Source organism: Budorcas taxicolor, chromosome 6 (genome assembly GCF_023091745.1).
Source record: "Budorcas taxicolor isolate Tak-1 chromosome 6, Takin1.1, whole genome shotgun sequence".
Lineage (NCBI taxonomy): Eukaryota > Metazoa > Chordata > Mammalia > Artiodactyla > Bovidae > Budorcas > Budorcas taxicolor.
In genome coordinates this window covers 23,339,291-23,355,709 of record NC_068915.1, presented here as the reverse complement: position 1 = coordinate 23,355,709, position 16,419 = coordinate 23,339,291, and the positions used below count along the sequence as shown (strand labels likewise).

The window sequence follows — 16,419 nt, the reverse complement described above, 5'->3', positions numbered from 1 at the left end:
CTGAAAAGTATTATCTTAAAGTGATATGTTGGTACCTTGCTGTATTTGAAAAGAAAAACTAAATTAACAACTATGTTTATAGAGGTTTCTCCTGAAGAAGATGCTAAGAAATGGGCATGAGAGCAAGTAGTTTAAAGATTAGCCCGTGAAGCACTAGTAAGAGAATTGGGAATGTGAGACAAGAAAGGGAGAAAAGCAAATCCTGTTTATATTAATAAGCAGAATAATGTGATGGGCAAGCCTAATTCAGTATCACTGGGAACCTTCTCATTACTGTGTAGAACAAACCTAAGAACTGTTGCACTGAAGGATGGGGAAGCTGACCTATTTACACACTGACTTACATCCCTCGTTTACTGAGGGTTGCCCCCAGCCCTCTGTGCTCTAACTCTTCCAAGCTGCTGAGCGGGCACACAGAAGCTCTCTCAGATGCAGAGGAAGTCTTGAGGCACAGTAGAGGTTGCAAGTGGTCAGTGTGGTTAACAACTGAACATCAGCCTGAAGCTCCTGGGCCAGGAAGGTGTGGGATGCTACACAGAAATACACAGAAAATGCCTGGTACTTTTGAAAGTCAAAGTGAAGTTGCTCAGTCCTGTCCGACTCTTTGCGACCCCATAGATGGTAGCCTACCTGACTCCGTGGGTCCATGGGATTTTCCAGGCAAGAATACTAGAGTGGGCTGCCACTTCCTTCTCCAGGGGATCTTCCCAACCCAGGGATTGAACCCAGGTCTCCTACATTGCATACAAACGCTTCACCCTCTGAGCCACTAGGGAAGCTTTAGGCCACTATTAATAAGTAAAATTAACCAACTTTTGTGGAGGAGAAATATGAGTGATAGTGTATTTTGCTACCTTACTGCCTTTGGAAAATCCTTAGTTTTGTTCCCCTGTTGTACTAGAGTACAAATTAGAGTATAAGACCAGTTCAGTTACCTATATAATTTGAATAATGATATATAAATTTTTGTATGATTAGATCAAGATTAATGTTCATGTTATCTCTAATAAGTGCATGATGGCTCTAAGTTATTTCTTTGTATATCTTTTGTTTTCTTCTGCACTTTGGTTACAGTTAGGAAACTATAATATTGAAAAGATGCATCATTCAGTCTTTCTCCATTATACACAAACATGGGTAAGAGATGAGATCTTACTCAAAAAGAGGAAAATCTGCCATTTGAAGCTGTGCATATATAATAGGAAATATTTAGATTCATGATGAGTCTCTTCCTTTTGGCAATATGTAGTCTAATTTAATCTCATAGCAAAAGCAATTATCAATATCAATTATTACTACAAATTTTCTTCAGACTTAAAGATGTGTTCAGTATTTTGTAAGAGAAATAAAAAAGGCATCATTATGGAATCTTAAGGAACACTTTATAATAAATTTAAGTCTATTTTGTTCCTACCATTGTAGTATAAGCTGGCATTTACTTTATGTTGCTAGACCTGAGATTTACATTTTAAATAATTTATTTGCAGACCATAATTGCTTCTTTAGTAAGTAGCACTTTCCCTTTATCTTGGTGACACTTTACAGGAATGAACATTCTGTGTTTCTATATTTCAGGTTCATCCTTTATGGTTTCATTTCACAGCCTATAAAATTTGGCCAACATTAATAACAATAACTCTCTTTAAATGGGCAGAATAATGATTTAGGTTTGATATAGTTCAAGTGCATAAAACAAAGTTCATTTCAAGGCTAGTAGGCTCCTCTTGAGAAATCATAGAGAACTGTTGTTGAGTCTGCAATTCAATTGTTACTCAAGGATAGGCTTTTTTCTAGAATAAGGAAAAAGAAAGTCATGGCTGTGAAAGGCCTTTTAATTAACTTTTGTATTTTGACTCAACACAATTTTATACAAAAAGATTGGAAGATAACTTAAAGACCATTTACTATCTTCCAGCCATGACAAGTTAATCAATGTGATCAACAGTAAAACAAAAATAACAAGGCCAACTCCATACAGTTTTATGAATAGTAAATGAAGTAATGCATGTTAAATGCTTAGAAACATAACTGGTTCATGAAACATCTCAATAAATAATATTTGATAAAATTAAAGAGTAAAAGCCTGAAATAATGAAATCCATAGGAAAGAGAGGGATTTAATGCTATTCTTAGTTTCTGAAAATTGGCAAACAGAGGTTACTAAGTATAAGTCAAATATAAATTTTAAAGGAAGGCACAATTTTAGCTTAAGAAAAAAATGGCCTCTAAGTGTTGAGAGAAACTTCCTGTCTAATTTCCCTGGGAAATTTTGAAAGATCGGTTATGATTGTCTCTAGAATTGATTTTCTATGGTTATCTCCCTATGGTAGTGTGATATCCAACCATGTAATGGGGCAATATTCATTCTGTGCTCTAATACATCCTTATAGCGTGATCTATAATTTCAGTGACCTAAGTTTTAGTCAGGAAAGAAGTTATGTACATTCTTCACAGACATCCATACTCCTGTAGTGTTGGTTTATTTCCTCTTTTTTCTTTAATAGGAAACCAGGCTCCCAGTGAATTTCACATACTTTCCATATTTGATTTTAACTCACAATCTGCTTAATAGACACTAATCTAGCTCATTGCACTACAGAGAATCTATTTTAACCTTTTAAATAATTATTGTGTCCTCTGCTATTAGAGGTTAAAAGTGCAGACTGTAGAGTCAGACCGCCTGTGCTGGAATCCTAATTCCAAACTCGAATTTAGTTTTCTCATCTGTAAAATAAGATAAGAATAATATTAAATAGGGTAAATTTAGAAGATTAAGTGAAATAACATATGTAAAACAGCAAGAGTCCTAGTTTATACTAAGTGCTTGATAATTTGTTATTAGTTTTATTTTTACTCTAATTATTCCAGAACTAAATAGCAACTTTCTCTGGCTATGTGTAAGATAGGAAAATTCTTCCCTTACTGTTCCTCAAATATAGAAATGCTGAATTATAACACTATGTTTGTGTTTGTTTAATAAATATTTATTTAGCATCGAGGCTGGGTGAAACACTACATAGAGAAAAGCAAAATTATGCTGATGATTCATATAGAACTTGTGTATGATTCCCATATGTTTTCTGCCAGATGTTTTTTTTCTCATTCTGTGATATAAATGTATTTTAAAATATATTTACATACATTTGTTGAATATCTGTTCAAGAAATTATGCTATGCTTTGTGTAGGAATCTGTGAATTGAATGAGGCAGCATCTTCCTTGGAGATGCTATTTATATCATGAGGAAAGACATAGATAAATCAATAAAGACACAATAATTCTCAAAGTCATTGTGTTATTAATTGTAATTTCAATGGTGTAGAAAATGCATATTATATCCAGAGGGGGAAAAATATTTATGGAATACAGCAGTTTTGGTGTTTTGTTCTTTGTACTTAATATCTTAACAAACTAATTTTTAAAAATCATTGCATTGTTTTATAAAGAAATACAATTTTACTACAAAAATATTAGTGATATGGAAGAGTAACATAAAAGAAGTCATATGTCTCTCAAAATTTACCTCTCATGTACAACTGTGGGTTGCTCACAGCCAATAGAATTATGCTGCATTTTGAGTTAGATGGGCAGGAATACTTAAAAGTGAGAACATAATCTATATGCTATTTTTAAATAAAATAATTTTAAATGACATGAAGTAATATAAAGTAAAATCAAAGAACATTAATTATCAGATAATGTTTTTTACTCAGAACACTGTCAATGTCATTTACTATTAAGAAAACTGAAGTTACAAAAAATAGTGAAATAATTGAGTCACTTTATATTCAAATTAGTATTAAATGACTGAATTCTATGAAAGATGACGTTAATACTTTATACGTTCATCTCCTCAAATGCTCACTTTTTCCATTCTATGGTCACTTCTATCTCATCAAGATTTTTAACCTTTGCATTCTGCAGTGCTATCCTAATCCTTATGATACTTAGTCTTTGACCTATATGTACATGTATTCAAGTTACCATGTGTTCTTTTTCCAAAGTTCTTACATTTCCATTTTGCTTACTTTTGTTCTATTTGCTGGCTGGATTTTCTTCTTTATTTAAATTTTGACTATAGTTACATTTGAATATTGAATAATGATAAAATATCTCTAATAAAAACCAGCAATTCTTTGCTCTTCCCCTTGCCAGAAACAATTTAATCCCCTCCTTATTCAGTACAGTGCAGCCACTCAGTCATGTCCGACTCTTTGCGACCCCGTGGGCTGCAGCATGCCATGCTTCCCTGTCCATCACCAACTCCCAGAGCTTGCTCAAACTCATGTCCATCTAGTTGGTGATGCCATCCAACCATCTCTTCCTCTGTCGTCCCCTTCTCCTCCTGCCTTCAATCTTTCCCAGCATCAGGGTCTTTTCCAGTGAGTCAGTTCTTTGCATCAGGTGGCCAAAGTATTGGAGTTTCAGCTTTAGCATCAGTTCTTCCCATGAATATTCAAGACTGATTTCCTTTAGGATTGACTGGTTGGATCTTCTTACAGTCCAAGGGACTTTTAAGAGTCTTCTCCAGCACCAGAGTTCAAAAGCATCAATTCTTCAGTGCTCAGCTTTCTTTATGTTTCAACTCTCACATCCATACATAACTACTGGAAAAACCATAGCTTTGACTAGATGAACCTTGGTCAGCAATGTCTCTGCTTTTTAATATGCTGCCTAGGTTGCTCACAGCTTTTTTTCCAAGGAGCAAGCGTCTTTAATTTAATGGCTACAGTCACCATCTGCAGTGATTTTGGAGCCCCTCAAAATAAAGTCTGTTACTGTTTCCACTATTTCCCCATCTGTTTGCCATGAAGTGATGGGATCCGATGCCATGATCTTCATATTTTGAATGTTGTGTTTTAGGCCAACTTTTTCTCTTTCTTCATTCACTTTCATCAAGAGGCTCTTTTGTTCTTCTTTGCTTTCTGCCATAAGGGTGGTGTCATCTGCATATCTGAAGTTATTGATATTTCTCTCGGAAATGTTGATTCCAGCTTGTGCCTCATCCAACCCAGCATTTCTCATGATGTACTTTGCATAGAAGTTAAATAAGCAGGGTGACAACATACAGACTTGACATACTCCTTTCCCTATTTGGAACCAGTCTGTTGTTCCATGTCCTGTTCTCCCAGTTGCTTCTTATCCTGCAAAGAGAAGAAGAAGTAGAAGAAGTCGCTTCAGTCGTGTCCGACTCTGTGTGACCCCGTAGGCGGCAGCCCAACAGGCTCCCCCATCCCTGGGATTCTCCAGGCAAGAACACTGGAGTGTGTTGCCATTTCTCCAATGCATGAAAGAGAAAAGTGAAAGTGAAGTTGCTCAGTTGTGAGGTGGTCTGGTATTCCCATCTCTTTAAGAATTTTTCACAGTTCATTGTGATCCACACAGTCAAAGGCTTTGGCGTAGTCAATAAAGCAGAAGTCCCCGTTTTTCAGAAACTCTCTTGCTTTTTCAGTGATCCAATGGATTTTGGCAATTTGATCTCTGGTTCATCTGCCTTTTCTAAATCCAGCTTGAGTATCTGCAAGTTCACGGTTCTTGTACTGTTGAAGCCTGGCTTGGAAAATTTTGAGCATTACTTTGCTAGTGTGTGAGATGAGTGCAGTTATGCAGTAATTTGAACATTCTTGGCATTGCCTTTCTTTGGGATTGGAATGAAAACTGACCTTTTCCAGTCCTGTGGCCACTGCTGAATTTTTCAGATTTGCTGGCTTATTGAGTGCAGTACTTTCACAGCATCATCTTTTAGGATTTGAAATAGCTCAACTGGAATTCCATCACCTCCACTAGCTTTGTTCGTAGTGATGCTTCCTAAGGCCCACTTGACTTCATATTCCAGAATGTCTGGCTCTAGGTGAGTGATCACACCATCGTCTTTATCTGGATTGTGAAGATCTTTTTTGTACAGTTCTTCTGTGTATTCTTGCCACCTCTTCTTAATATCTTCTGTTTCTGTTGGGTCCATACCATTTCTGTCCTTTATATGCCCATCTTTGCATGAAATGTTCCCTTGGTTCCCTTGGTATCTCTAATTTTCTTGAAGAGATCTCTAGTCTTTCCCATTCTATTGTTTTCCTCTATTTGTTTGCATTGATCACTGAGGAAGGCTTTCTTGTCTCTCTTTGCTATTCTTTAGAACTCTGCATTCAAATGGGTATATCTTTCCTTTTCTCCTTTGCCTTTAGCTTCTCTTCTTTTCTCAGCTATTTGTAAGGCCTCCTCAGACTACCATTTTGCCCTTTTGCATTTCTTTTTCTTGGGGATGCTCTTGCTCACTGCTTCCTATACAATGCCACGAACCTCCATCCATAGTTCTTCAGGCACTCTGTATATCAGATCTAATCCTTTGAGTCTCATCCCCTCCTAGGAACCTTAAGAACCTCTGTCAGTCTTCCAAATTCTATTGTTACTCTATTTCATGTTTCCTCTATTATTTCTTAGTTTACTAATTCTATTACCTATTTTTTTCCAATAATATGCTAGATAAGGATTTCAATCTATTAGCCTTTAAGAGTCTTTCCTTATTCCCCAGTGTATTTAAATCACAACTTGAAGCTAAACCATTAGACATATTTTACATTATTATGATTGTTTAGTCCATTTTAGGCTGCTTTAATAGAATACCATAGACATGGTGGCATGAACAGCGAACATTTATTTCTCATAGTTCTGTGAGCTAGAAGTCCAAAGTCAGAGCACCAGCAGGTCAAATCCTGGTGAGGTCCCTCTGCTGGGTTACAGATTGCTGGTGTCTTTCTGTGGTCTCACAGGGCACGAGGGGCAAGGGAGCTCCCTGGAACCTCCTTTATAAGTGTTCTAATTTCATTCATGAGGGCTCCATTCTCATGACCTCATCACCTCCTATTGGTCCACCTTCTAATTCCATCACACTAAGGACTATTGTTTCAATATATGACTGTAGGGGGAGGACAAAAATATTCAGTTCATAACAATGATTATATGCACATTTATACTATTAATCCAAATAGTACATAATGATCCTGCTTTCTTTTTTGTTTTGTTTTGCTCTGCTTTTCTGCTATTAATTTTACTTTCTTTTGTAGTTTGCAGGTAAAAGATTGTAATATATCTATCTTTAATTTTTTCAAAATGTCCAATCAGAATTTTCAAACCATTAGCATTTTTCCTCAAATTTTCAAATACATGATACAATCTTACAATTGTTTTATTTTCTTTGGATCTCCCTCCTGAAATCCTCCATTCTTCTATTATAAGTCCCTATGCCTCTTAAACAGCTGCCGTCCTGAAACTCTTTTTCTCTTGGTATTTTAATTTACTTTTTTATTGTAATATAACTTACATTTCCAGTCTAAGATATATAGATGAATAGATTTTTATGTAAGTGTACTTTGTGTAACAACCACTCAGATCAAGATATAGAACATTTTCACAACCCCAGCATGTTCCCTCTTATCTGCTTCCATTCATTAATCCTACCTCAAATGTTTTGATCTGTATCATGGTGGGTTTCTTTTTTTCTGTTTTTTAACTTCATATAAACACTGTCATTCAGTATATACTTGTTTTTTCTTTCATTCAACATTAGGTCTTTGGATTCATCCATTCATGTTAGCAGTGATTCACTTTTATTGCTGTACAATATTCTACAGTATGAAGATACTATAAAATATTTTTGTAAGAGCTGTCTTATAATTTATCATAATGTGGCCTTGAAACTGCTCTGTAAAAAATATATCAACCTGATATTTTTCTCCTCCTGGATGACTTGCTTTTCTTTCCTGGATATATAAAGAGGTTTTATAATAATCATTAAACCAAGAGAAATTTAATCACGATATGTTTCCTCTAATAATTTTTCCATGAAACTGGTTTCTTTTTCTTCCATATTTTAAAGATTTTAAAACTATATTTAAATTTTTTAATATGTCCTTTGTTCTCTTCTATTTCAGGTTTTTGGAGTATCTTTATATTCAATGTTTTCCTTTTTTGGCTCTTATCCATATATATCAGATTTTTCATCAGTTCTTTAATTTTGTTCTCTCTTTTTGTGTTTACTATGAAAATTTAAAGCTTTACTTTGAGGCCAGAGATAAAATATTATCTATGTCTAATCTAGTCAGTGCTTTTTCTGATTTATTATCTGAGCAATGGTACTGCTTTTGGCTTTTGATCTTTTTATCTATTTATTATACCCGTTCAAATGATTCTTTTAAAAATATCAAATCAAATCATTTTGACCTTAGGTTTTATTTAATTAATTTTTTAATACTCTGAAGAACTTTTCTTGTGTTTTTCTTCCCTGCTTATCATTTCTCCTAGTTTTTTCCTGTTGTGCTGCTTTCATTATTATGATGATCATATTATTATTGTTCATGTTGTTGCCATCATCTCTTTCAATAACTATGAGTTCGTATTGCTAATCCTTTCATCTTGCTCATGATTCTCTTAGCTCATTTTAGACTTTGTATTTGCTTAAGATTGTCTGGGTAAATTATCCTTAAGTTCTCTTCCCTACTGGCCACTTTTTATTTTTCCATGCAAGCTATAGTTTGAGAGAGAATGTCTGCATTCCAGTCAGTTGTTAGGGCGTGAGAGAAAAGAGAAGGAAGATCTGTCAGTGTGACTCACATTGGAGGTGGTGGATTATAGTCTCTAATGAGACCCTTTCTGCAGGACCCCTCCCAGTGCTCAGGGATGCTCTTGATTTCCTGTACAATTTGGCTGGCTTCGCTGCCTCACCTTGAGTCCTGACTTCTTCAGGATTCAGCCTTTCTTGCTTCTGCAGACGTCCCTGACGAGTTTCCAATTAGGGAAGAGATTCATGACCACCCTGCCAGTTTGGTGGTTTATAAGTTTTCCCATCAGTTCTGGTTTTAGGGTAGGAGATAGATAAGGGCTAGCATTGCCTCCCTAGAACCTCCGATTTATTTCATCAACATTAACTTTTTGGTTTCTGACATAATACTCCCTTTGTTTTTTATTATTGAATTTTTTATTTTTTTATTTTATTAGTTTTCTGGGCATGGAAATTCTATAATCTGCCTTGATGTACCCATCTTTACATGGAAGAAGTATTTTCAAGTCCTCCAACATATATTCTCTTATTTCTTCTCAGAATAATCTGATTCATGAGGTAGGGCTTATTTTTAAAAAAAAACAAACCTTCATTTAGTTGGTGAAGAAACAATGACTGAAAGGAATTAAGTAGGTAAATCTAGTTAAAATTACACGGTTACTGGTAGAGCCATGCTTGGTAGCCCAGCATCCCTAATCCCTCAGAACAGTCTTTTCATTCTATCTCAAGGCCTCTCATTTACTTCAGTTGAGCTTTCTAGATTCACACTTGTGCCAGGAGTACAGTGTACACTTGCATAAAGCATGAACTCTGTGTTGCATCTGAAGAATTATTTTAATCCCATAGGGTTACTTTGGGGATACTACAAATTATATTATTGGTCTCTGGTGTAAACAAATTAAGGGCTTCCCAGGTGGCACTAGTGGTAAAGAACCTGCCTGACAATGCAGGAAATTAAGAGAAGCAGGTTTAAACCCAGGGTTGGGAAGATCCCCTGGAGGAGGGCATGGCAACTCACTCTAGTATTCTTGCCTGGAGAATCCCGTAGACAGAGAAGCCTGGTGGGCTGTGGTCCATAGGGTCGCAAAGAGTTGGACACGACTGAAGCGACTTTGCATGCACACACGTAAGCAAATTAACATATTCCATAAGAAGTACGTTTAATTCTTCAAGAACTGATAATATAATCAGTTTTTAGCCTGTCAATATAAGAAAATTAATACATTATTTTCTCTTTTCCAGAAAATGCAAAAGACATCATCATGATATATGAAGGAGATGCTGAGGAATGGGCTCTGTACTTGAGCGAAGTTTTCTCACATGTTGTGAAAATGGAAGCAACCCTTTTATATTGCTTGGAGAATTGCTCTCTTCGGGATTTGGAATTGATGAATTTAAGCTCCTACAAGTGTAAACTTTTGATATTATCAAATAGCCTGCTTGAAAACCTATCTCCAAAGAAAGGTCAATTTCTGAAAAACATACTTTTTTCACCAGAAAGTGTGGTCACTCTGCTGTGTGGGATGAAGAGTTCAGATCAACTCTACAAATTATTAAATATCTCTAGAAGCAGATGGGAGATCTCAACGGAGCAGGGGCCTGAAGAATACATCTCTGTAATTGAGAGTATCATATTTGGAGGTAGCGTTGCCAAATCATATTTGTTTTTCTTTTTTAATTTTTTTAATTAAAACTTTGAAAGGTTTTTTTGAACCAATGAATATTTGACAGTGGAACTAACGAAAAAAAAAAAAAGGAAATCCAACTTTATTTAACAGTGTATTATATGTCCTCAAAATTCATGAAGATTCTTAATTTTAGCTTTATTCCAGACAATGTTTGGCAGTGGTTCAAAAAATGGTTTATAAACATATTCCTTAGGGCAGCTTGCAGGAGATTATACTTTGTAGAACAAATGCTAGGTTATATATTAGTTTTTCTTTTAGTTTTCCTTTTTCTTTTTTTTGGGGGGAGGGGGCTCTTTTCCGCAAGACATAGATTCAATATTCTTCTTATTTCAGGCATAATTTCTTGGCTTCTGTCTTTAAATGTTTGCTCTATCTTATTATTATGATTTTCTTTTTCAGAGATTCCTTTTATATGTGTGTTTGATTTATTTTATCTTAATATACAGTTTCTAATTCTCTTTGATTATTAATATCAGTTTATTAATACTTAACTTGTATTCATCATTTCAGTCTTTGCTACGTTCTTATATTTTCTGTACTCTCTCTTCCCTTGTATTATTTCAAATTTTTTCTTCATTTTTATATTGCTTTACTTCTTTCATTTTAACCTTTGATTGAACACAGGAAGTTTGCAATGAATTTCTTGTTCTTATCTTCTTCTTAACATCTTGATTTCTCCACTGTATAATTGTTTCAAAACGGTGATCATAATTTATTACATTTCAAAAATTCATGGAAAAATGCTTGGTCACAACTTTCTACTTTTATGGCAATGAGATTTTAGTATGTGATTCTTTATGTGCTGGTTTGCTCTTTCTCTCATAGTTACCTTCCTACGGATCCTGTGCTGGACCATGTGTCTAGGTTTTCTTTTGTATCACTGAGCAAAGTGAGTTTTTCTTGGTCTAGCCAATGGACATAGAGAATATGGGTTTTGTTGTTTGTTCTTCCCCACCCCCACAATGAAAGACTTTACTTTGTTTTCACAGACATAGACTGCTTTCTACAGATTTGTCTTTTCTGTATAGTTCTTCATTTAGCCTCACCTTTTCTGCTTTTTGGAACCAAACCACTTCTACCTGAAACTATTGCATCATGTCTACAATATAGAAAGGCATGACCTCTAGACTTAGAGAAAGCTATGTTTATTAGCTCTTTTTGAAATCTGATTTTGGAACCATTCTATTGACCTGGAGGTCTAAGAGATCACTGTTTGCTATTTTCAGTGAATAGGACATTTGCATAATTGTTTCTCATTCTCTATGTTTTGGGATGATTTGCAGCAATAAAAAGGGGGAAATGTTGACCCTACGCTATTATTTTCAAACTGGCAGTCCTCTAATATCTAATAATCTGTCACTTTTTATTTTTGTTTACTATTTCCCAAGTATCTTTAGTATTTTTAGTTGAAAAGGAAAAATGTTGCAATTGGAAATGATAAAATATTTATTACGGTAAAATACACATAAGAACATAAGATACAGGTAAGTTTATGCTCATTGTCTCCTCTGATACAGAGGAACACTAAAAATTGGGACAAAATTTTGAGTGGTTTTCCACACCCATTATTTTCACTTCCTTGAAGAATTCAAGTTGTATTGGCCACTTATATTATGATATCACTATTATGTAAAAATACTTGGGCATACCTCATTGTTGTTTATTTGTTTTGTTTTATGAAGAGTACCGTTGAGTGGCTATATTTTCAAATTGTATTCCCATTGATATTTGATAGGAAATAATCTTATAGCTTATGGACAACACAGGACTATTTTTGAAGACATTGTTAGCTCTCACCTTCCCATATTCAGTTTTTACACTGATTTCTTATAATAGCTTCAGTTGAGTTCAGTCGCTCAGTTGTAGACTCTTTGTGACCCCATGAACCGCAGCATGCCAGGCCTCCCTATCCATCACCAACTCCTGGAGTTCACCCAAATTCATGTCCATTGAGTCGGTGATGCCATCCAACCATCTCATCCTCTGTTGCCCCTTCTCATCCTGCCCTCAATCTTTCCCAGCATCAGGGTCTTTTTAAATGAGTCAACTCTTTGCATCAGGTGGCCAAAGTATTGGAGTTTCAGCTTCAACATCAGTCCTTCCAATAAACATCTAGGACTGATCTCCTCCAGGATAGACTGGTTGAATCTCCTTGCAGTCCAAGGGACTCTCAACACCACAGCTCAAAAACATAAATTCTTGGCATTCAGCTTTCTTTATAGTCGAACTCTCGCATCCATTCATGACTACTGGAAAAACCATAGCCTTGACTAGATGGACCTTTGTTGACAATGTCTCTGCTTTTTAACATGCTGTCTAGGTTGGCCATAACTTTCCTTCCAAGGAGTAAGCGTCTTTTAATTTCATGGCTGCAGTCACCATCTGCAGTGATTTTGGAGCCCAAAAGAAATAAAGTCATCCACTGTTTCCCCATCTATTTGCCATGAAGTGATGGGACCAGATGCCATGATCTTAGTTTTCTGAATGTTGAGCTTTAAGCCAACTTTTTCACTCTCCTCTTTCACTTTCATCAAGAGGCTTTTTAGCTCCTCTTCACTTTCTGCCATAAGGGTGGTGTCATCTGCATATCTGATATTATTGATATTTCTCCTGGCAATCTTGATTCCAGCTTGTGCTTCTTGCAGCCCAGCATTTCTCATGATATGCTCTGCATATAAGTTAAGTAAGCAGGGTGACAGTATACAGCCTTGATGTATTGCTTTTCCTATTTGGAACCAGTCTGTTGTTCCATGTCCCATTCTATAATAGCTTTCTGCTAAGTCACTTCAGTCGTGTCCAACTCTGTGTGACCACCTAGATGGCAGCCCACCAGGCTCCCCCGTCCCTGGGATTCTCCAGGCAAGAACACTGGAGTGGGTTGCCATCTCTCCTTCTCCAATGCATGAAAGTGAAAAGTGAAAGTGGAGTCACTCAGTCGTGTCCGACCCTCAGCGACCCCAGGGACTGCAGCCTTCCAGGCTCCTCTGTCCATGGGATCTTCCAGGCAAGAGTACTGGAATGGGGTGCCATTGCCTTCTCCGTATAATAGCTTAGATGTACCTAAAAAATAGTAAATATAATAATATTGTGTGAAACAAAATTCAAAGGTAAATTTGTCTGAAACTGTAAGCATGCAATCAAAATACAGATCGATAAGCATTGGCTAATCATGCCTAAAATAACTTTATGTGTTGGCTGAGTCACTTGAAAAAATTGGCATTAATTGCTGTGGTCTATGCAATAATAATTTGTTTTAGTAAATCGCTTGAATGTTGTGCTAAATTATTTTTGTGTTATCTGTTGCCATTTGTGTTGAACACATAAAGTCTGTTTTTTAAAAAAACGGGTAATTAGTATGAAAGATGTGGAATTCAATTTTAGTGTCCTTTTTCTATTCCCCTTCTGTGCCACAGAGAATTATACAGGAAGAAAGGAAACTTATTATTCAGGAACATTATATGATAAAGAGAATAATAAAAAAGCCAAAAAAGTCTTGGAAATAATTACATGTTGTAATATACTCACAAAAGAAAGACAAATCAGAGGAAATTTTATAAAACTTAATGAAAGAGAAAGATATTTTATAATTAATCAAGACTCTGGAAAATTTTATTGTTAAAATTATGAAAAAATATGCAGTAATTCATGTGCAATGTGAGTGTTTTATTTCTATTTAACAAATGAAGAAATAATTTCCTGTCTCCTTCATTCACCAACTGGGAATAATACAAACCTGTGTATGTTTTCTACCTTTCTGTATGTAGTGTAACCAATTTGACCATATATTTTCCCTTTTCTGTCTTCTGTTTGTTTATTTTTGGATCTTCACCTTGTTTTCTTCTTCTAATCTTTTCACATGTATAGGTTTCATACAGCATAGTTTATATATAATATGAATTATCTGATCTCAAATCTATATAAAATCAACTAACTTTTCTGAGTGTTACCATTATGTATTTTACTGCTTATGAATCCTTCCCTTAAAAGAGTGTACCAGTTCCAGTGATCCCAGCTCATCTACTGGGTCACCTTCCTCTCTCTTTCTTCTTATATCTTTTAAGCATTCTGGCTTGTTATCAACAGTTGAGTCAGCTCTCTCTAACTTTTATTTTATCATATTTTATATTTATATGAAAATATGATGTTCATATTTATTTCATATTTATCATACTTTCTTTATTGTTGAATTGTACATGTAATAGTAATGGTAGAGCTGCTAATACTTTCAGGAACAACTTTAACATTTTAATTTGTTTTCATATTACCAAACCAAGGATTTCAGATATTTAACTTTGATAACGTAAAATAGGAATCATTAAATTATGAACAGCAATGTAACAGTAAAGTTGTTGGAGAAACAAAACAGGAAAAATGACAATGCCGCAATACATTGAAATAAATCATACAGAAGCATGTTTTTCTTTCCCCTCATCTGAGCTATGTATTGCTGTAAAAGCTCTGATTTGTTGGTCAGTGAGGTCTCATGGCCTTCAGATGAAGTCCATCCATTTTACATGGCCTTCCAGCTCCTCAAAAGCATGGCAGTAACATAGATGTTCTGGAGAAGGCAATGGCACCCCACTCCAGTACTCTGGTCTGGAAAATCCCATGGACGGAGGAGGCTGGTGGGCTGCAGTTCATGGGGTCGCTAACAGCTGGACACGAGACCAACTTCACTTTCACTTTTCACTTTCATGCATTGGAGAAGGAAATGGCAACCCACTCCAGTGTTCTTGCCTGGAGAATCCCAGGGACGGGGGAGCCTGGTGGGCTGCCATGTTATGGGGTCACACAGGGTCGGACACGACTCAAGTGACTTAGCAGCAGCAGCAGCAGCAGCATCAGTAGCAACATAGATGTTCAGGCCATTTCTGTCATTACCATTAGTATCGGTGTGTGCTGTGCACTAGGATAATTGCATCACTTTCCATTTCTGGAAACACAGTCTCCCATTTCTGTCTTAAAACCATTGCTCCTATGCTGCCTTCTTTATGTGGAGTAACTTTCCCCATATTTTTGGTTGAAATCCTAGCCATCCTTCAAGATTCATTGAAAAGCTGCTTTATTAATGAATTCGTCTCAGATCTTTTCTACTTGAAAATATGCTCATCTCTAATTCTATTAAATTTTTATTATTGCTTATTTATAACTCTCATTATATTCTTTGTAATTGTTTTGACAATTTCTCCTCATTATTTTCTGTTTCAAAAATGTAATGCTGCTTTCTTTCCAAAATATTTCAGCATTTTGAATATCGGAAAAAATCGTAGAAGAATACAAATTGTGTTTCTAAGTTTATAAATGTTTACTGGTGCAGTCAAGTTTCACTTTGTTAATGATGAACGGGGTTATTGTGGTATTTCTGTCAAGATTACAAAATTGAAATTTGAAAGAGTAAAGGTGGCAGTGTAGGAAAATCTTAAATTACCTTTTCCCATGGATCAAGCACATCTATTAATACAACTGTATTTGAAATAGTTCCCTAAGAAAGGGACCTGAAAACTGGACGAAGAACAAAGGGTAAAAGACCCATACGGTTGGCTCAACAGGGAATATGTCCAAGAAAACTATAGAACTGTAGGAAATAGAAACCTGCTTATAAAGGGCTCCCACACAACACACTTGATATGAAAACCAGTGCAGAAATACCAGATTGGAAAGCATATGGTCCATAGGAGAGGGGACCCACTTACTAATCTTGAAGCATCTGAAGCATCTGCCAGGGAGGCAGGAACCAGTTGAGATGCTCCCCAGAGACTAAGACACTGGCAGGAGACGTTTTTGTGTGGGGTGGTCTCAGGCTACCTTCCTAATGCTGTCACTGGTAGTTGCCATTTTTTAAATCCTCCCTCCAATCTGTCACCACAGTGGGCATACCCTACTGAGAGCCACGCCTACTCCTGTGCCTCAGCTGAACCTTGAAGCCAGGCCAGAGCTATCTCTGCCCACCATTGTGCTATGGCAGTTGGGCTGTGCCACAGCAAGATATATATATTAGTAGATATATATATTGAACATTCCATTCAAAAGCATCAGAATAAACATTTTTTTCAAGAGCACATAGAGCAGTCTCAAGAATAGATTACATGTTAGGTCATAAAGTTTCTATAAGTTAAAGTAGAATGAAATCATATCAAGCATCTTCTCCAATCATAATGGTAGGAAACTAGAAATCAAT

General features: G+C 35.9%; 1 protein-coding gene across 1 annotated transcript in view; it reads left to right on the top strand.

The window, feature by feature from the left end:
* BANK1 (B cell scaffold protein with ankyrin repeats 1) overlaps window positions 1-16,419 on the top strand; it is a 320,309-nt gene that overhangs the window by 31,797 nt on the left and 272,093 nt on the right. The window contains exon 2 of the mRNA XM_052642209.1: window positions 9,796-10,194. Coding sequence (XP_052498169.1) covers window positions 9,796-10,194 — 399 coding nt within the window. The remainder of the gene's footprint in view (window positions 1-9,795; window positions 10,195-16,419) is intronic.